The sequence below is a fragment of the Vulpes lagopus genome, chromosome 6 (genome assembly GCF_018345385.1).
Source record: "Vulpes lagopus strain Blue_001 chromosome 6, ASM1834538v1, whole genome shotgun sequence".
In the NCBI taxonomy this organism is placed as follows: Eukaryota; Metazoa; Chordata; class Mammalia; order Carnivora; family Canidae; genus Vulpes; species Vulpes lagopus.
The window spans coordinates 63,810,461-63,832,943 of NC_054829.1; the positions used below are offsets into that span (position 1 = coordinate 63,810,461).

A 22,483-nucleotide genomic window follows, 5' to 3' on the forward strand; every position below is an offset into this window, starting at 1 on the left:
TGAAAAACCAAGCCTAACTAAAGAACAAGATACTGAGATGAAATAATGCCTATCCCTTTGCTAATGGTAACTACCCATGGCAGATGAACAATCAAAACCACCCCTCCCATAACCAAGGTATAATAAAAGGAGTCATGACTTTCTAATGATCAGTTCTGCTTCTTATATCCCAGTAAAAGGAAAAGGGCATTGCCAAGTTTTTCATCAGAAGAATGTATTTCTCACATTAAATGACAAGAATCTTTCCCAGCACACAGGGAAGCTATATGAATTTTCAGTTGCTTCCATAGTCTAAAATATAAATACTATCAGCATTCAAGATTTTCAGGCAAAGTTATTTAGTATAAAAAGCAAGCTCCAATTACAAGTTAACATTTCCTATCTAGAACTTTTACTCCATCTTGTGGAGATAAAGGGTATAATTATTAAGAATTTTAAAAACTAAACGAACTTCAAAAGTGGCAGTTTTAACAACAAAAAAAATGACATGATAACAATTTATGATATCCCAGTTATAGTTTTTCCACATCTAGAAACTACATTAAAATTAACAGGAATTACTATATGATCCAGTAATTAGGCTACAGGATATTTATATTTACTCAAAGAATATGAAAACACTAATTTGAAAGGATATATACACCCCTATGTTTATTGCAGCATTATTTACAGTAGTCAAATGATAAAAGCAGCCCAACTGTCCAATGAATGGATATGGGTGCCTGGGTGGTTCAGTCAGTTCAACATCTGACTCCTGATCTCAGCTCAGGTCCTTATCTCAGAGTCATGGGATTGAGCCCTGCAGTGGGCTCTCCACTGAGCTAGGAGACTGCTTGAAATTCTGTCTCTCCCTTTGCTCCTCCTCCTGCTTGCACACACATGTGCATGCACACTCTCGCTCTCTCTGAAATAAATAAACCTTTAAAAAATATATAGATGAATGGATAGAGATGTGGCAGGTATACATACATATATATATATGTATATATATATATATATAACAACATTATTCAGGCATAAAAAAGATTGAAATCTTGCCATTTGCAACAATACGGATAGATCTAGAGAGTGCAATACTGAGCAAAATACGTCAGAAAAAGACAAACACCATATGATTCCACCCATACATGGAATTCAAGAAACAAAACAAACGAACAAAGGAAAAAATGAGACATACCAAAGAGATTCTTAACTATACAGAACAAAGAGATGGTTACTAGAGCTGAGGTGAGTGAGACAATGGTTTAAATAGGTGAAGGGAATTAAGAGTACACTTATCTCGATAAGCACTGAGTAATATACAGTATTGCTGAGTCACTATATTGTACACCTGAAACTATAACACTGTATGTTAACTATTCTGGAATATACTTAATTTAAAATTTTTTAAAATTAAAAAATAAAATTAATGAACAGGAATAAGTCAGTATAGATTGTGTAGTTTTTCTTAACTACTCTCTTTAAAGAGACTATTTTTATAAGATCTAAATATTCTGATAATAATGCTGTGAAAAGACTGCCTAAAGCTAAGAACCTAGCCTACGAAAGTTAACTAGAGATGTGCATTGCTCTATTATTTATAACAAAAACTTATTATTATTTATTTATTATTTATAAAACCAACACTAGTCTAACCTCCATGCAACAGGGATTAACATCTGCTTCGTTCACCAGGTATCCCAGACTGGTACAGAGCAGGCACTTAAAAAATATTTATTGAGCTACATTTTTGGAGACATATGGTTGCCAATTTTTAATTCTGTGAACTGAAGAGCAGAACCAAAAAAACCCTACCACCTATTTTTACCACCTTGTAGTTTTATTTATTTAAAAGATTTATTTATATTCAATTTTATTTATTTATTTATTTATTTATTTATTTATTTATTTATTTATGATACAGAGAGAGAGAGAGAGAGGCAGAGACACAGGCAGAGGGAGAAGCAGGCTCCATGCACCGGGAGCCCGACGTGGGATTTGATCCAGGGTCTCCCGGATTGCGCCCTGGGCCAAAGGCAGGCGCCAAACCGCTGCGCCACCCAGGGATCCCTAACCTTGTATTTCTAAGAGGATTATTTTAACACTAAAGAATATGAAATAAAAAATCAGTAACTTATGTATCTCACAAAAAGCACACACATACAATTAGTTAAAAGGTCGTTCAAAAAACCTCATTTCATAGCCCTTAGTATTCTCATTTCACTTTGGAATAGTGAAGACATCAAGGACCAGTATTAGCCTTTTCTGGTTTGGGGAAATCTCTGCCCTAAGCTATGTTTCTCAACTTTTCTTCCAACAAATGGGGAATAAGACCATATTCCTTCGTGGTGCAACTACTTATATAAATATCTTACCTCCAGTTGCTCAAAGCATCAAATGCTTTCATTAGAAAAGGAATTAGAAAGATCAAAGTACCTCAATGCTCTACACAGCCTCCACATATAACCAGAAGTGAACAGATGACTCCTGATTTGTCTCACCCCTCATTTCCACCCAAAAGCTAGAACCCCATCAACCAAAACTAATTTGAGATTATGAAAACCATCGCATCATGCCATCTTTATATGACTCCCTATACCACCTCCTTTAAATCCCATCTCTTATTAACAAATTCCTAAAACTCTTCTGTCATTACCCTTTAGAACACATATTCAGTCAACAGCAAAATCTCCTATTCTGAACATCTAAACTTCCACCGTACTTTCTTGCTATAATTGAACTCCAATTGGCTGGACCCAGGATTTAAGATAGCTGCCTTCCTTCCTACTTCCAGGCTCTAACTTGTCTTCTTCCCTAAAATAACTCAAGCTTTGAAACTCCTGTCATCAGCCTATATTAATAGCAGTTTTCACTCAGGCAATTTTGCCCCTCTTCACAGACTGGGTATCTTTGGCAATGTGTGAAGACATTTTGATTGTCACAACTGAGACAGTGCTACTGGCATCTAGATAGAGGGTAGAGACCAAAGATGCTGCTAAACATCCCACAATGCACAGGACAGCCCTGCACAACAAAAACATTATTGGGCCCAAAATGTCAATGCCAAGGTTGAGAAATCCTGGTCTATAGTGATCCTGATCATTAAGACCTCCTACAGATTTACACAATCTCATTGCCTGCATCAACTTTTTTTTTTGATCATTCCCACTGATACACAAACATGATATAATTTTTCTCATTTAAGAATTTCTCGACCTCACATTCCCCTCCAGCAATTACCACTTTTCTCAACTGTCCTAGACAGCAAAAACTCTTCTAGAGTTTGCCTATATTCTCTATCTCCTTTCAATCTCTCTTAAATCCACTTCTGTGTTCTGTCCTTATACTATGAAAGCTGCTCTTACCAAAGTTACTAATAACCTTGATGTTGCCACATACATTGGTGACTTCTCAGTCCTCCGCATTTGTTCAATCTAATTCCTACATTTTCTCTGAAAACAGTTAATTCACTGGCTTACAAAACCAACACAGATCTAGTTCTCATATCTCACTACTGGCTGCTTCTTTCTACGTTATATTGTTAGTTCCTACTTATCACCCCACCTTCTAAATGTTGAAATGCCTCAGAGTTCAGTTCTTGGATCTCTTCTCTATCTATATTCATCCCCTTGGTGATCTCATTTTATCTCTTGGCTTTAAATACCATCTAGAAATGGACTACTCCTAAATTTATGTGTTGAGACCAGGTGTATTTCCTGAACTCCAGACTCATTTATACATACATACATACATACATACATCCATACATACATCTATCTATCTATCTATCTATCTATCTATCTATCTATCTATCTATCATCTGATATCTACTTGAATATTTTAATAGGCATCTCACATTTAACATGTTTAACACTCAACATCTGACCTTTCCCTCAAAATTTCTCCTTCTATGTCTCTATCTCAATAAATGACGTCTGTCCATTTGCAAAGGCCAAAACTCTGGACTCATCTTTGACTCCTTTCTTTCTCTTAGTTTCACATTCAATTCATCAATGAATCCTATGCTCTGCATTTCATAGATTATCACAACTCTCATCATTTCCATCCTGTTGTAAGCCACCATCCTGTTAAGATAATTGCAACAGCCTCCTATTGGTTTCTTGACTCATCCTATGCCTCTCAAGGAGTCTGTTTTCAACACTGCAGGGAGAGTGATACTCTTAAAATGTGTATCAGATGTCACTCCTTTACTCAAAACTGCATTGGCTCCCCATTTCCCTTAAACTGAAAGTCAGTATCCTTATAATGTCCTATGCCATACTGCTTCCCACAGCCTATTTAACTTCGTCTCCTGCTATATTCCCCTTGTCTTACTTTGCTCTGGCCATCTTGGCTCTTTTGCTATCTTTTAAATCTATTAAGCATCTTTCTGCCTAGAATGCTGTTCTCTCTCCCATTTGGCTCTATAATTCACTACCTTACCTCCTTTAGTCCTTTCCTCAATGTCTTTTTTCAGTGAGGTCTTCCTATTTTAAATACAATCCTATTCATCATTACCTGCATTATTTTCCTCCAGAGTATTTTCCACCTTCTAAAATGTCATATATTTTATTTTAGTTATTGTCTGTCTCCCCTATCATAATGTAAGCTCCAGGAAGAAATTAATATTTTCATTGCTTTATTGCTAAAACCAGGGTCTAAGATGTTTGGTCAGACAGCAGGGTCTCCAGTACTGGCTGAATTCTTCCTCAGACTCTTACTTGACCTCCTAAAACTAGCTTCCGTGTTCCATTACTCAGGGTTTAATTCAGTAGCCCCTTCAATTCTTCTTGTCCTCTCAAATGAATCAGAGTTGCCTACTATTTCATTGACACTCATTCTTGAGTCTAAAATGACACAGGACTCCAGAATACAAAAGGGTGTAGAACTGCCAATTTTCATCAGTAATCCTGAAATGTGATTTAAAAATATATCTTACAGCTACAATTTGGGTTTTAAAGAAAAAAACAAACAAACAAAAAATCATCTATTATATGTTTTTCACTTCCTTTTCCATATGACATTTCAGGCACTCTTTGCAATAATGATATCATTACACACTATAAACCCTAGAGACCTGGGCTAGAAGTTAGTAAATTAGAGTGCTAAGTCTTGACAGAGCCAATAATTTGGGTTCAAATCATTTAACTTCTGTGTTAAATTTTTTCTATCAAATGGGGACTATTCTGGCTTTATTACAGAGTGCCTTGTACAGAATTTAATTGTGTACAGATTTTCTTCCCATTTCCTTTAAAGATTGGGGCTATTTTGTTTATCTGTGTATATAGCATGCTATCTACAATATTTAGTAGATGAATATATACATAAATATAAATATAGATTTTAGTTTTAAGCATGATTTTATATATGTGGAAAACATACAGTATAAATAAAAAATACTATTTACTTTTATTATAAAATGAGCTTAACTGATTCCCAGGAAAAATGGAAATTATAGCTTTCCTCCCCATGGAGAAACATATTTATTTACTTCCTCAGCATGGCAAAAAAGAAAGTAAAAAATTACTTCATATGAAAAAATTTTTAAGTCACTCACTGCACTGAGGGGTACCTGGTGGCTCAGTCAGTTAAGTGTCTGATTCTTGGTTTGGGCTCAGGTCATGATCTCAGGGTCATGAGACTGAATCTGCTTAAGATTCTCTCCCTTCCCTCCTCCCTCTGCCCCACTCCCTATCTCCTTCTTGTGCTCTCTCAAAAAAAAAAAAAAAAAAAAAAAAGCCACTAACTCATTTTCCTTCATTCCTTTTCTCCCCAACACTGCCAATAATACAAATTATTCATATACTTTAAAGATCATAAATTTAGAACTTTAACCTTCAATGCTTCACTATTCTTCAGCATCCATACCCAGTGATAACCAAATTCCATCACTTTTTTTTATATTTCTTAGCTCCACCCTTCTCACCTGTGATTCTGTAGCCATGACATTAATTTTATATTAAAAGGACCATTAAACACTACTACATTTTACTAAAAAGTGGTATATTGAGCCTCTTACCAGTACATCATGCACCAAGGCTTGATATGTCCACGTATGGTGTAAAGGAGTTGCCAAATCTATGTTTCTGTCAACAAGGACTAATAAAGGCCTTTGGAAGCTGTAAATATATTTAAAAAAAAAAAAATGTAATTCTTGATAACAGTTTATATATCTCAATTTTTCTAAAACTTCCTGTTTTCTAAAACTTTCTGGTTTTATAATTTTGACATGAACAATAAGTATGCTAATATTGGCGTTCCATAATAGTTTACTTTAAGAAAACTTTTTTAGTATAGCCAGTCAAGTAAAGTAATGCTTCGGACTACTTAAGTCTGTGTATAATGCTAGATTATAAGTCCTGAGGAACTATCTTAAAGGAAAAAAATCTGTGCAAGTACTGTTTCTACAGAATAATTTTTATAGCTATCGAAGTAAGAATAAGTTGCTTCTACTTAGACTTGTATTTCACATTTTTGGAAAAAAGGAATAGTCATTATCAGTTTCAGGGAAAACTATTAAGTAGAATCTGATGATAGATTTACACAAATGTTTGATAGTTTCATAAATTACAAATTAGAACTTTTTTCTGTAAACAAAAATTCAAAAAGTAGACTCTAGAGAAGAGCTTCATGAAACTCTCTCATCTTCTCTTCTAGAGAAGAGCTTCATGAAACTCTCATCATGTATCCCATTATAATACATATAACTAAAACATTAAGCCACAGTGGTGCCTAATCATGTAAATATTCACTTACGAAATACTTCATATGTTATTTGCTGCATTATTACAACTAAGATGTAAAACAGATTATACTTAAAGCAAAGTGAGGCACGAAGTCATCTGGTTGCCACGTGTCTCCAAAAGTTGTAAAGGTCTGGTTTGGCAATACTGTATCAAGAGTATACATCAATTTGCAAAAGATACTGTTACCTGATTATGTTAACTGTTCATATTTTCTCCTGTAAGAGATCTCTGACCATTTTAGTAACTCATTACACTGCACTGATTATAAATACACTGCACTGATGATAAAACTCCATGATAAATAAGTAGGAGGTACACCCTTTCCACCTACTATCATTTATTACTCCAGAGCTAGGTAAAAGGCAAGGAAAGATAGCCTGTGGTAAAGTTTCTTACTTCAGCACTACTGGATATGGGGCTAGATAATTCCTCATTTTGGGGGCTTGTCCTGTGCACTGTAGGATATTTAGCTGCATCCTTTAATGCAGTCCCCTAAATTCTAGTAGCATCTACCCAGTTGTGATAACCAAACATGACTGCACACATTGCCAAATTCTTATGGAGGATCATTAATTTAAACTAGATTCAAATGTCTAAAACAGTCCAACAAAGTTGCTGATCCCTAATTAATTTAGAGATGCAACCAACAAATTAAAAAGACAACTGTATTATAACATAAGTAAGTTTTTAGAAATTATCCAAATAAAACAGAGTCTTTATATTGGTTTAAAAGCTTTTATGAGAGCACTATAGAAAGGGAACTGTCAAGTAAGAGATGCAATAGTGGGTGCTTCTGTTCAAAAAAAAAATCAGGTGAGAATTTGCTGTTCTGTTCTCCTTAATGAGAAACATTTTAAAGAAGATTTAAGACCAGCAATGAAATAAAAGAGTTTAATGTGGGGCTGAGACAGAACAAACTGAAACATAATGTTAGTGTTAACTCCCAATTGTAAAAATAACACAGAAGACAGGAGAAGCCACCTAAAGTCACTTGAAATAAGTCTATGGAAAGTTGCCACAGAATTATTATCCCTGGGGGGGGGGCAGTTATAGTGAGTGTCCGTTTATTTTTATAGGCTTTATTTATTAATTCACTTAAAACTGGGGGTAGGGATTAATTTTCCAAAATATTGCCTATCTCCTTTGAAATAATTCTCAGCCATTTGTGTGGGGTTTTTTTCTACTTCTTCACCCCAATACTGTATATTTTTAAATAAGCATTTCAATATAAAAATGGAAACTAGTTGTTAGGTAGAAATAGACATAAGCATCACAAGTTTTTCACTTACTTTTGTCATTAACAAGAGGCTTAATGAAAATTGAAATAAAAGGGCTACTGATCTCCAAAACCATACAAACAGAAAAATCTCTCCTACAGATGACAAAAATGGAAAACAATTTCACAGGGCTTGACCTCATAACCCTGAGATCATGACCTGAGCTGTGATCAAGAATTGAATGCTTCACTGACTAAGCCATGCAGGTGCCCTCACAACAGAAATTTCTAACAGAAGGTAAATTAATTAAATAATTCATTTATATTTCAAGAACAAACTGAGTCAAAACCCTGATAAAACATAATACCTGAATTGGCCAGCTCCAAGTGTGTCACCTGTAAAAAGACTGTTCCTTGCATCTCTTAGATTTTCTCGAAGTTTCTTATCTAGTTTCTGAAAAATCAAATTTGATAATAACCCTTAAAGAAAAATTTCACAGAACCTTATATAGGATAATAAAACGTGTTATTACGAACACTGAGAACATAATGTGTTCTTAGTTTCATAAATAAAAAACTTGCAACTTCTTTACAAAATAACAGATCTAAAATCTAAATATTTTAGTTTTTTTACTATTTCATATCATTATAACTTGGACTTGAAAAGATCAATACCTTTTCTATTGTGACTCAGGCCTGATTTCACTAACAATCACTTTTCACTGACTATTTTTATATTAGGTACAGGAACGATTTGCAGTAATGAGCCACTTTCTTACCCAATCATGACTCTGTTTTACAAAGAATGTCTCTATCTACTGACAGATCCAAGAGGCTCCAGAACAGAAATGGAATATGTGAAAGAAAGCAGCCCTCCATCAGTCAATGATTCATTTCAGCTAATAAAATTAAAAAATGTTAGTGTATCTTCCATCTTTCCATACTACTTGACCTTTCCTTTTCAGTAATTCTGTAATTTCTCTATTTACTCTTTAATCTTTAAAGCAAATTTTTGAACGCTCAATTTATATTGAATATTTTACTCCAATAAAGTGGAAGAGCAAATGCCTTCATTTTAAAGTTATGATTGTCAAAAAAAAATAAAGTTATGATTGTCAATAAACACTTACTAAATGAAGTTAAATATAAAATGACCTGGGGGATCAAATAAGTATAAAAACTACTTAGAGAAACAAGGCAGAAAGAAAATATACATTTTAGTAAAAAAGAAACAGAGCTGGAATAGCATGTTGGAGTAAATCATTTTTCTCCACCCCATAACACTATACAATGATTACTTCTTATTTTTGGTGGAATCTCAATGTTGTAAAAAAGATTTGCCTTTGGTACTTAATATATGGCTCATAGCAATCATATACTTCATATTAACAAAAAGACTTGAGGTACTTATGGAAAACATTCATACAATGTTATCTGTCATCAATGGATATCTGTATGAACTCACCACTGCTACCATTTCCGCTGCTGTTCCTCTTGAACATCTGATTATAGGAACAGCACCTATTTTAACAATAGATGTTAGCAATGATTTTTAGCTTTCAATAATGGAAAAGAATGAAAAGAGCTTAATTTAGAAGGAAACTTCTAAAAGGTAGTACTATTCTTGATTTTACAAATTAACAATGAAGGAATATAGTCTTGTTAAAAAAATAACTTAAAAGATAAAACATATCTTCCATTAATATGAAAGATTCTAAAAGGTGGCCTCAGTTCATTATTGAATCAGCTCATTAGACCTCTTAATTTCTTTGTTTATTACTTCAAGTTTTATCAAAGGCTGAAATCCTAAAATGATAGAAAAAAATCCAATTGCATTGAAAATCTCAGAAAACAAACTGAGAATACTGTAATCTTTACATGCTGAAACTGCTGCATTTTAGATTCTATACAAAACGTTCAGTCAACTGCAAAAAATTGTAAAATATTAGCAAGTTTTATAAAACTGCTTTCTTCCAATGGCAAGTTATACATGCTTGTCATAAAAACTCTAAATAATGTTAGAAATGTATAAGGTTAACCCTTTGGTTCCAGCACCCTAAAATAAAATAATCCCCCTTGAGAATTAGATATGGATATTTTCAGATTATTTTTTACATGTAGTTTTAAATAAATGTATTTGTGAAGAGTAAAAAAAAAATAGGATAAATTTTGTTCTTAAATTTGCCTTTTTCACTTAATCTCTGGTTGACATCCTTCTATGTCAGATGGGCAGTAATTACAATTACTCTTGAAAAAATCACTTTCTGATATTCTATAAGAAAGCTTGCTTTAACACTTCCATGGTCTTTTATACTTATCTTTTTCAATCTACCTTTACCTTGAAAATATAACTATCGTCAAGAAAAAATAACCTTAAAGTTCCCAAAAACCCTTGCATTCAGTGAAATCTTGGAGAATATGTAGGATGGCAAAATAGAAAGGTTAATTATGTCAGTTTAATGACTAAAAATTGCATATACATGTGCTTTGTTTAAAACAACAGCAATAACAATCCCACTTGAAGGTACTAAAAATACTTGAAAGTGCAGAAAGTGCAGGAGGGTAAAACTTTGAAAGAAAAGATATATTTAAAAATTGAGATACATTTTTAACTAGCTTTTCTCTTGAGGGTACTTTCTAGTTTGCAAGGCACAGAAAAGAAAGAGCACAGAAAAGAAAGAGCTCAAGCAGAAAACAGAAGAATCCAAGACTGGCATTCAGGGCAGGAAATTAAAGGAGAAAATCGCAAGGGAGGCCCAAACCTTGCATGCAAATTCTCCTCAAACTTCTGACTGTGGGGCAGCCCAAGTGGTTCAGCGGTTTAGCACCGCCTTGGGCCCAGGGCGTGATCCTGGAGACCCAGGATTGAGTCCCACGTTGGGCTCCCTGCATGAAGTCTGCTTCTTCCTCTGCCTGTGTCTCTGCCTCTCTCTTTCTCTCTGTCTCTCATGAATGAATAAATTAAAAAAAAAATCTTAAAAAAAAAAAAAAACTTTTGACTGTATCCTAAACTATTCATGGTATTTCCCTTCTCAATTTTCTCATTTGTGAAATAAAAAGAAACTTTAAAAATTTAGTGTAAGGATCACTTTAAATGGGGTTTTCAGTGTCTGCAAAATTAAAATTGCAATTAGGTTTCTAAACATATCTACTAGTAAGAAAGCATAAAAATCACACAATAGATACTGAACACAAAGTAGCTCTAAGTAAATTTAGATGTACCAAAGAAAGGTTTAAAATTCTGAGTACAGTGGATTAATAGTATACTAAATTTAGTGTTTTCTGGAACCTTGGGAGTGTGCCTTAACAGTTATATTTATCTCTATACTTAAAAGTGTATTTGAAATTCTTCCTAATAGAATGTTAAACATTTTGAGAAATAACCAGAAAGATTTGAGGACCTACCCAGTGTAACAAAAAAGCAGAAGAGGCTGTCAACAATAGTGTCCATAACAGTTTCCATCTCTGTGTCCGTGATATCTGGTCTGTTAATGGCTAAAATAACATAAAGAGAAAAAAACTTACCAAACTCTACGTCCTGATAACATTTGTAATACTCAAAAAGTAAAATTTTTTATGTTACACCTTTAAGTGAATAAATAAAAATTATACCTCAAAAAAACTGCACAGCATTTCAGTATCTGTAGTATTGAACAGTATCAAAATCATAGTAGTGCTAAGAAAACAAATCTGCCATAAAAAGTATACAAAATTTTTGCCAGAGCAAAGAAAAAAATATCATATTCCATACTTTCATTCACAAACACTAGATGGCCTCAAGAAACTACTGAACTTACCCAAGTACTGCCAGAAAGGACAATGACAATCAATTATTATAAGACCAGTGTCCCATATCATTTTTCTTGTATTGTAGTTAAGTTATATGAATTTCTTTTCTGATGTACTATACTGTACCTAAGTGAGTTCCAAACTTTAGTGGGTATAAGAATCACTTTAGAAATATAAAAGAGAAAGTTTGTCTGGAATAAAAATTCAAGATTCTTAGCCTTTTCCTCTCAGGGATTCAATTCAACAGATCTGGATAATTCTAAGAAATCTGCAATTCTGATAAGCACCACAGATGACTCTTAGAGCTACATTAACAAAAACAAAAACACTGCTGTGAAGACTATACTTGACAAAGATATTACTTTACTCCTCTTTCATCTCTTACAATACTTATGCTTAGTATTTGATGAGTAGATGCTCAATAAACATTTGTTAAAAGACCGGACTAGAATATCTATATTTTTAATTTCCCAACACTCTGAATTTGGAAACAAACATAAAATTCAATATAACTTGTGATTATTATGAGAAGAAAATAGATTCCAGCCGTATATATCAAAGTGTTTAAAGAAACTATGGGCCATCTAGAGAGCATAAAATAATAAGGAATTCAACCAGGCAATACAGAATCTGGATGAGGGAGGGTGCTGCTACTTGATGTTGCAGATTCAAATCACAAGACAGAAATGGCTAAAAGATACAATGTGAATCATGTAAATTCAAGGGACACCAAACAAGGGAAATACTCAGCTCATTTTGTTAATCAATGGTACAGGTAAAATCCAAATGGAAGCCTCTAGCCCTTAGGTTCTACACCCTGGTCTCACACCTCTAAATCAGAACTAACCCAAAGGGTCAAAAAATTGTCCATCAATAACCTCAATTCACTTATGTTAACAACTTGGTTTGAGATAGTAGCTGACTTTGGGAAGATAAAATCTGCTTCCTTTAAAAGGATACATAAATTTCCAATCCATGAAAAGTAGGTGATATAAATAAAACCCACAATAATAACATGTTTGGGCTAATCTGTTTAAGATTATCAGTTAAAATACTTGTGATATTTGAGAGGATCTGGCACATAATTACATAATGGTTAAGAGCACTGTGTCTGAAGTGGGTTTAGTAATCCGGTTCTACCATTTCCTTATCAAGTTACTCAGTATCTAGTTCCTTGGTTACTTCATCTGGAAAACGTAAATAGTAATAGTAATACCATCTACTTCACAAAGTTACTCAGGAGTAAATGAACTTACACTGTAAAGTGCTTATAGAACAATTTATAATTATTATAAATAGACTACTGAGAATCTGGGCAATTAACCATACAACTATACTTTAAAATTAATAAATTTATACTTTAAATTTAATAATTAATTTCAGATCTGTGATTCTTCGAGAAGTATAAAAAATTAATTATATAAGTACTGAATGTAATGAATTTAGACTCACTATAAATTTATTCTTAAATATTATTTAAATTTTTGGGCAGATTTTGCTTATTAAGATTTATAAATTTGCCTGGTCTCATATTTAAAGTACTTAAAAATGAAAATACTGAATTTACAAATGCAACTTAAACTGTTAAAGAAAATTCAGCAAATGAAGTTTGCTAATTAAACTTGTTAATTGGGAATGACTTGAATCCAGTCTGCTCAATCTGAGTTAATTGACCAAAGAAAAAGTTAAGATGCTTAGTTGTTTATTGTTGTTATTGTTGTTTTAATGGAACATCTCATAAAATTGCATGTCATCCTTACACAGGGTCCATGCTAGTATCTGTATTGTTCTAATTTGACTATAAGTACTGCTTAAGCACGAGGTGCTTTGTTTTTATACAACCCGATTTATAAATAATTTAACAATTGATAAGTTTAGCTTAAAGGCTTAAGGAAAACTAGGTTTTAAACATGTAACTGCTACATAATACTGTGTCTAGAGTCAACAATACTATATTGTACATTTAAAAAGATTAAGGGACAAAAAAAATGTTTGCGAAAAAAAGCAACATAGATAATAAAATGGGGTCTGGGTATTTTATCTGTGTGTGTGTGTGTGTGTGTGTGTGTGTGTGAGTGCGCATGTGTGTCTATTAGTTTTAATCTACATCTGGGAATCAGTTTACCAAAATTTTGAATACAAACTCCAAATGTGGTTAGATAGCATTTGATTAATATCAATATTCAATCCACTAGTACATGAACAGGGTATAAGAATCAAGGGAATCTAACAACCTGTATTTGAGAATGGCACCTATACTTCATTCTGTAATAGTGCTATAATAGCTGTTGACTCCTTGACAAATAGCAATATTAGTCAACCTTTTCTGAGTACTTATTATGTGCCAGAAAGGCATTTTACATACACTAATCCATTTAATTTCCACAAAAACTATGTGAGGTAGATAGTATTTCTATCCTCACTTTACAGATGAGGAAACTAATGCAGAGAAGCAGAGTAAGTTAATCTTGTCCAAGAGTCAAACTACTAGAAGATTCATTGAATCCTACTACTAAAATACTATTTTACTTGCCATGAGAGAACCACTTATGCAAGCTGCTATGTGGTACATATAAGGTCAGAGATTTGGTACTTCATCAAGCTTACAAAACAACTTTATTATATCTTGCTTATCTGTGACAGAATTCAGTCTAAGGTTTGTTTTGTGTGCGTTAAAAAATCTTGTAGAGTTCTATTGTTGTAAACAAACTGCCTTTTGATTGTACTAAACATGCTATTTTTCTTTTAATATAGTACATCATTCATTTTGTTAACAACAAATGATAATATTCCTGTTTTACATACCACGATATGAAACAAGCTCCTTATTTTGATTACACAATACAAACATATCATCTTCCAAAGTAATAAAATTGAGATACTGATCAAAAACCTAGAAACAAAGGAAAAGGTTTACAAGTCAATTTTACAATACATTTTTTAAGTAGACTCCATGCCCAATGTACAGCTTGAACTTATGACCCTGAATTCAAGAGTCACATTCTCTACGAACTGAGCCAGTCAGGTGTCCCAATTTTACAATACTGAAAGCATATTTAGTTTGATTTAGTCAACCAATGGTAAAAATGGAAATTATAATTATATTCAATAACTAAAAATTACACTATGTACCAGATTGCCTCAGGTAAGAATGAGGAGTTAATACTAAAAAGGAATATAAACAAGCTTTTGGGCAATAAATTATCAAGAAGGGGAGTAATATTTTCAGAAAACAAAATTTAAGATATAAAAATTTGTTGAAAAATCGTGGTTAAAGAAAGAAAAAAAGAGAAAAACTGTGGTTGGGATGAGAATGTATATCAGTTTTGAAGAAAAAAATCACAATTTTTATATTCATTTTAATCATACTTCCTAAGAAAGCCATAGTAACTATTTTTCTACCATGAATACTTATAAGGGGGAAAAAAGCTACACTAGTTCTTTAGAAGTACAAATCAGAGGAAAAATTTTTTAAAAATCCCTGAAATAGACTGAATTTATTTAAACAAACACAACTATTTGTATTACTTTATGTAAAATTAATGATAAACTTTGAAAAGAACAATACATATAGTTGCTTAGTCTTTTATTTGTCCTGTATCATTCTCTAGAATTTCATGTCTTGTTCAAATTCAAGAAGCACAGCGCACATGTAGGATTATAACTAAGAATAAATTTACAGACTTATTTATACTAACCTGAATCTATCTAAAAAGTAACTGTGATGTAGAACTGCTGGCCTGCTGTAAGTTCCTTCTTTGTTATAATACGCAATATAACTTCTTTGGATTCTCTCTTCTAAGTAAGATCTGAAGATAGTGTGGTGACTATAGTGATTATATGTAAATAAAATAATATCAATATATTTTTAGCATAATTTATAACAACACAACTGTCAAAGTATTTTTGAGTCAAGCTAAAAACATTATACAAGTCCTAGCCTAAAACAAAGACCAATGCAGTGTTTTATTTTTATCTTTCAAATTCATTGAATAATAGGTACCTTCAATTTGGTTTATTTTGCCTAGTCCATATTGTAATAATTTGCATTATTAGAACTTTTTCTAAAAACAATGAGTCTAAATATTTCTTAGGTTGATCTGGTCCTCTGTAAATTAGGCATCTAAGTCAATTAACAGGTTTCAGAATATACTAAATTTTACATTAACAAAATGTCATCAGTCAACCAAAATCTCTTACCTTGGCTACTTGTGTTACTGCACTGGCAGCTAATGCTGCATTTGCAATATCTTCCAGTTTACTTCTTGAAATAGCAGAAATAAAATTTAAATAATATGATTCATAGAGTTGATTTCGCAGATCCTATAAATATAATGAATACTTCATTCTTATGGGCAAGTATAAAGTATGACCACAAATGAAAATCTTTTAGATAACTGTAAGAGAGAGATTTTGGAGGATAATATATGTATTTAAAAGATGGATTATGCAAATGGCAATCAAAAAATATCCCAAGAGAAAAAAGTCATGAAGAAACCTTGGTTACTTGGTTGCCAGAAATAATGGACCTATATATTAATAAAATTATGATCTATATTATCAATAAAATTCTATTAATTACAAAATCACATAAAACTCCTTGAAAGAGTATATCTGTATTTTCCTTAAAAATATCCAGAAATGGTTCTCTCTCAAATAGTAAAATGCTTATTATATTTTGCAGATACTATTTTCTACAGCTCCGATCATAGAATAATACAACATACTTCCTTCGCTGTTCAGACATAATTCCAATGACCAATTCCAGAAGCATTACTTCTCAATCATGCAAAAGTAGTATAATTTAAAGTTATGCTAATTCTTAAATCCAGTTTACTTATCTTCTTAAACCCTAGGCAAATAGATATCTAAATAACCAGACAAGCATACCTTGGATATACTGAGGATTCAATTCCAAACCCCACAATAAAGCAAACATAATAAAGTGAGTAAAAATAATCTTTTGGTTTCCCGGTGCCTATGAAAATTATGTTCACTCAATACTGCAGTCTATTAAGTGTGCAATAGCATTATGTCTAAAAAAACAGTATATACCTTAATGAAAAAGTACTACTAAAAAATGCTAACCATCATCCAAGCTTTCAGCAAGTTATTACTGATCACAGATCACCATAACAAATACAATGATAATGAAAAAGTTTGAAACAATGTGATAATTACCAAAATATGACACAGAAACACAAACTAAGCAAATGTTATTGGAAAAACAACACTGACAGACTTGATAGATACAGGGTTGCCACAGACATTTAATTTCCAGAAAGTGCAATACTTGTAAGCTCAATAAAATAAGATATGCCTCTATTTCTTTGAACCTAAGATACTGTTGGTTGAAAGAGGCACCATTATGTAACACCAAGAAAGAATTAATGTGGCCAATAAAATTCTGTAACACATCATCAATTTTAAGATACATCTGGTATTAGATATCTTTAGGTGTGAAAAACTGAGGGTTTGGAGCTTGTGTGAGGAAGGCTGCTGAGCAGGGTAGTGGTTTAAGAAACGTTAGGGGATTGGTTAAAGGATAAAGAATTGAGGGGGTGCCTGGGTGGCTCAGTTGGTTGAGTATCTGCTTTCCTCTCAGGTCATGATCCCAGAGTCCTGGGATCAAGTCCTGCATTGGGCTCCCTGCTCAGCGGGGAGTCTGCTTCTCCCTCTCCCACTCCCCCTGCTTGTACTCTGTCATAAATAAAATCTTAAAAAAAAAAAAAAAGGATAAAGGATTGAGAATTAAGGGGAATGAAAAAATAAGTATGTTGAATATACTGGGAGTCATGCTTCTTACTGTCAGAAAAAGGTGCTACAGATTTGTAGAGGGAAAAAGAAAAAAACTAGGATGAACCTATATTTCTGAAATGAAACAGTTTTGGATATTTACTATATGTCTTTTTACCTAGAGAGAGAAAGATTTCTAGAGTTGAATATCGATATAAAAGTGTGTGCGAATATATACATATATATACACACACACACACACACACACACACACACACACATATATATGTATTTCCTAGTTCTGTCCATTGAGATATCCTAAGAACTGTAGCAATGAATACACCTTATTCTCAGTTGCTGATTTCTAAATACCATTCTCTACAAAAAACAACCAGACTCTTTAGATAAATGGCTGAATCTCAGGCTAGGACAGAGTAAGTATGAGATGAGACTGAAAGATCCTACTGTGTCCCAAAGTAAACAAGTGGTCAAAGAATGATGGCGACATTTCAAAAGGACACAGAAACTGAACAAGGTTGTAGGATGTAAGATCAACATATATATCTATGATGATATATATGCAATTGCTCAATTCAAGTATAAAATAAAAAGCAGAATTAAGAAAATTCAATATTGCATTAAAAATATGAATACATTTAATAAAAGAAGTGTAAAATCTTTATCTGTACACTATAAAACATTATTGAGAGAAATTAAAGATCTAAATAAATAAAATGATATTCCATGTTCATGGATTAGAAAATTTAATATTGTAGATAATAATATTCACCAAACTGATCTATAGATTCAATGTAATCCCCATCAGCTCCAAGTAGCTTCTTATAGAAATTCACAACCTAAGGATGCCTAGGTCACTCAGCAGTTAAACATCTGCCTACGGCTCAGGGCATGATCCCAGGGTCCGGGGACTGAGTCCCACACTGGGCTCCCTGTGAGGAGCCCGCTTCTCCCTCTGCCTATGTTTCTGCCTCTCTCTGTGTCTCTCATAAATAAAAGAAAAAATTCACAACCTAATCCTAAAATTAATATGAAAACTCAAGGGACCTAGAAAAGCCAAAAAAAAAAAAAAAAATCTAGAAAACGAAGACTGTAAGTTGGAAGACTCAATTTCCCAATTTCAAACCTTGCGATGGAGCAAGAGTAGTCAAGACAGTGTGGTACTGGCATGGGACAGATATTGAGATTAGTGGAATAGAACTGAGAGTCCAAAATAAACCAAGGTATCTACTGTTAATTAATTTTCAATAAAACTGGCAAGACCATTCATGGGAGAAAGAATAATCTCTTCAGTGAACGATGCTAGGACAACTGGGTAACATGCAAAAGAATGAAGGTGGATGTCTATCTTGTACCATATATAAAAACTGGATCAAAGATCTAAATATAAGAGCCAAATGGGTAAAAATGAAAATATATACACAGAAATATGTACAAATGTTTATAAGGTTATTATATGTTATAGCATTTTTCATAATAGCCACAAATGTGGAAGGGGCTGATAAATCCTATCTCTTTAAAACAATGGCAAAGTAAGGTTTATGGAGAATAAAAGAGAAAGCTGGGCATCATCAGCTAAAAAGGACACAAAATATGTGACCTTTGCTAACAATTTAAATACAGCTGATCCTTGAACAACATGGGGCTGAGGCACTGACACCTTGCACAGTTGAAAATTTGAGTTTAACTTCTGATTCCCCAGGAACTTAGCTACTAACAGTGTATTGTTGACCAAAAGCCTTAATGTAACGTAAACAGTCAATTAATACATATTTTGTATGTATATATATTATATACTGTATTCTTACAATAAAATAAGCTAGAGAAAGATTAGGAAAAATCATAAGGGAGAAAATACATTTAGAGTACCATAAAAAAGCCTCCTATAAGTGGACCTGCGTAGTTCAAACCTGTGTTGTTCAAGGGCCAACTGCAGTAATTTGATTCAATAGTCAGTAATGAGATGCTTCTGAGTCTGTGGCAGACATTATTAACTACTTATTTAATACACATTCCCCCCTCCCCCCCCCCCGCCCCCTTCCTTGCTAAAAGAATCCAGATTTTGTTTGGGGACAATATACTCATCTAAATATTAACTTTTGCAACCTCTTTTGAAGTTAATTCTATCCAGTGAAACATAAATAAATGAGTCTTCTGGGAGCTTCTGGGGAATCTTTGCTTTCCTATCAAAACAAACAATTGGGACTGGAATAGTTTATTTCCCCCTTCTTGCTTTGAACATAGATGTAAAATTGGTCTCAGCTGCCACGTAGTTCTAGGAAGCACCAATCAAGACAATGCAAAATGAGAAACCAAAAGAAACATCAGAAAAACAGAAGGAGCCAGAGTCTTTGACTACTTCATAAAACTACTATACAAGCTTGGGCTTCCTACTCCTGAACTTCCTATTATATTAGAAAAATAAAACCCTAGTTTTAAAGTTAATAGAGTTAGATTTTCTGGGGTGCCTCGGTAGCTCAGTTGGTTAAGCACCTGCCTTTGGCTTGGGTCATGAAATCATGATCCCAGGGTCCTGGGATTGAGCCCTGCATTGGGCTCCCTGCTCAGTGGGGAGTCTGCTTCTCCCTCCCTCCCTCCCTCCCTCCCTTTCCCTCTGACCCTTCCCCCTGCTTGTGCTCTCTCTCAAATAAATAAATAAAATCTTTAGGGATGCCTGGGTGGCTCAGTGGTTGGGCATCTGCCTTTGGCTAAGGTCATGATACAGGGTTCTGGGATTGAGTCCCACATTCAGGCTTCTCGCAGAGAGCCTGCTTCTCCCTCTGCCTATGTCTCTCATGAATAAATAAAGTCTTAAATATATATGTATTAAATTTTCTGTTTTTTAAAGCCAGGCTAACTCTTAATATGCTTCTACAGCCAAAAAATTTTAAATCTTTCAGTCTTTTAAAATTCAAAGATAGTCTCAAAAATCAAAGCGGGAAATTGGGTAAGGCAATTTCTAATTTTTCACACTGGAAATCTAAGAAATTTGGGGGGAAAAACCTGTTTCCACATTCTAGGGTCAGGAAAACAACTTATATTACCTGGCACATTCTGTCAATATTTTCTTCAGTTGGCATTACAAAGTACACTGCAGGAACATCTGGAATAGGATCTCGATCAGAGTGCAAAAGCCTAAAAGATATTAAGAACATAAAATTCACTTTTTTCTTAATCACTTATCTAAAAATATAGTTTAAAACAGTATTTCTCAAACTAGGAATTAACCAGTTCAGGGAGAAGGATCAGTACACTAAAAGCTCCTGCTGCAAGTAATCATTTTTTTTTAAAGATTTTATTTATTTATTCATGATAGACAGAGAGAGAGAGAGAGAGAGAGAGAGAGAGAGAGAGAGGCAGAGACACAGGCAGAGGGAGAAGCAGGCTCCATGAAGGGAGCCCAACATGGGACTCGATCCTGGGTCTCCAGGATCATGCCCTGGGCCAAACTGCTGAGCCACCCAGGGATCCCTGCAAGTAATCATTTAACCCAGTTTTAAACTTGTATCAGTGCTAGTATTATTTATTAGTAAGATCCTAAGGTCAGTCTTCATCTCTTCTATTATAATCACCTTATTTCCTTTCTTTTGTTTTTTAAAGATTTTGAGAGACATCACAAGTAGGAGGAGGAGCAGAGGGAGAGGGAAAAGCAGACTCCCTGCTGAGCAGGGAGCCTGTCTAGGTACGAGAATGTTCTCTCCTCAAAAAGTATGGGCATCCACTAGTGTTTTTTTTTCTTTAATGTGGATGTGGGACTCCATCCAAGGACCCTAGAATCTTGACCTGAACTGGAGGCAGATACTAAACCTACGGAGCCATGCAGGCACCCAAATCACCTTATTTCTTTTCTTTTTTTTTTTTTTCAAATCACCTTATTTCTAATACCAATATTCTTCCTGAAGAAGATCTAAAGTACATTGAATATCAATTTATTTACAGTTTTCACAGAAATATGGCTGGAGGATGGTGGGTGGGAGGAAAGTGCAGTTCTCTAAAAGGGATAACAGAAAGCTGGAAGAGTCTTTAAAAACAATGAAAGAGAGACGCCTTGGTGGTTCAGTGGCAGAGCATCTGCCTTTAGCTCAGGTTGTGATCCTGGTGTCCTGGGATGGAGTCCCACGTCCAGCTCCCCTGCACGGAGCCTGCTTCTCCCTCTGCCTGTGTCTCTGCCTCTCTGTCTCTCTCATGAATAAATAAAAATTTTAAAAACAAACAAAACAATGAAAAAAATTAACCATAAATAAAATCCAATATAATTTTTAAATGAAAGATTTATGAGTGCTTCCTTAAAACTTTAAGATAATCTATTTTGTTTGTATTTATTGCATCATAAGAGAATGCACAAGAGATCACCTAAGTATCTCATAGATTTTATCACTTGATCGTTTTCTCCAACAATTCAGGGAGTATACTGATTCAAATACCACAAATATCAAGTCACAAAATGTCTTTATTTTTCACTGTTAAGATTCTGCTATGCTTATATCAGGAAATATGACTAACATGCTATTTGTACAATATTCTAGTCATCCTTCTATGAACAATATTCTATATACAATCTTCCTATACATGCTTCCATACATGATATTATAGTCACCTTTCTATAAAGAGGAGAGTGAAAGAGACTGCCACTTCTGGAAGCTGGAACTTCTTTCTATTTGTTTAACTACTGCTACTGACACCAGAAAGATTATACTGTTATGACAGCCATTGGTTATTATCTTCTTATGTTGGCTGTCCAACTGCCTGAAGAGCTACAACCACCATTTCATGTTTTGGAAACCTTTAATTATTATTTCCTACAAATCAGCCTAAACTAGCTTGCAGAGCATAGAATACTTGATGAAGCATTCTTCAGCAGATAGGGAAGACAGTCAGAGGTACTGTGCACAGAAATTTACAAGGGTAGCTATGTGATTTTTTTTTTATATTCTGGTGACAACAGCAACAAGTGGGCAGAAAGAATCTATTACTCTCAAACTGGCATACTGCCTTGTTA

The 22,483-nt window shown here is 33.8% G+C and overlaps 1 protein-coding gene and 1 pseudogene across 2 annotated transcripts in view; both read right to left on the bottom strand.

Annotated features, from left to right (window-relative positions):
- SCFD1 (sec1 family domain containing 1) overlaps positions 1–22,483 on the bottom strand; it is a 106,271-nt gene that overhangs the window by 73,769 nt on the left and 10,019 nt on the right. For both annotated transcript variants that reach the window (XM_041758717.1, XM_041758718.1), the window contains exons 4-10: positions 20,529–20,619; positions 15,931–16,053; positions 14,536–14,623; positions 11,347–11,436; positions 9,407–9,462; positions 8,310–8,395; positions 5,999–6,098 (exon numbers count right to left, since the gene is read on the bottom strand). In XM_041758717.1, coding sequence (XP_041614651.1) covers positions 5,999–6,098; positions 8,310–8,395; positions 9,407–9,462; positions 11,347–11,436; positions 14,536–14,623; positions 15,931–16,053; positions 20,529–20,619 — 634 coding nt within the window. The remainder of the gene's footprint in view (positions 1–5,998; positions 6,099–8,309; positions 8,396–9,406; positions 9,463–11,346; positions 11,437–14,535; positions 14,624–15,930; positions 16,054–20,528; positions 20,620–22,483) is intronic.
- LOC121494010 lies at positions 13,450–13,549 on the bottom strand (annotated as a pseudogene).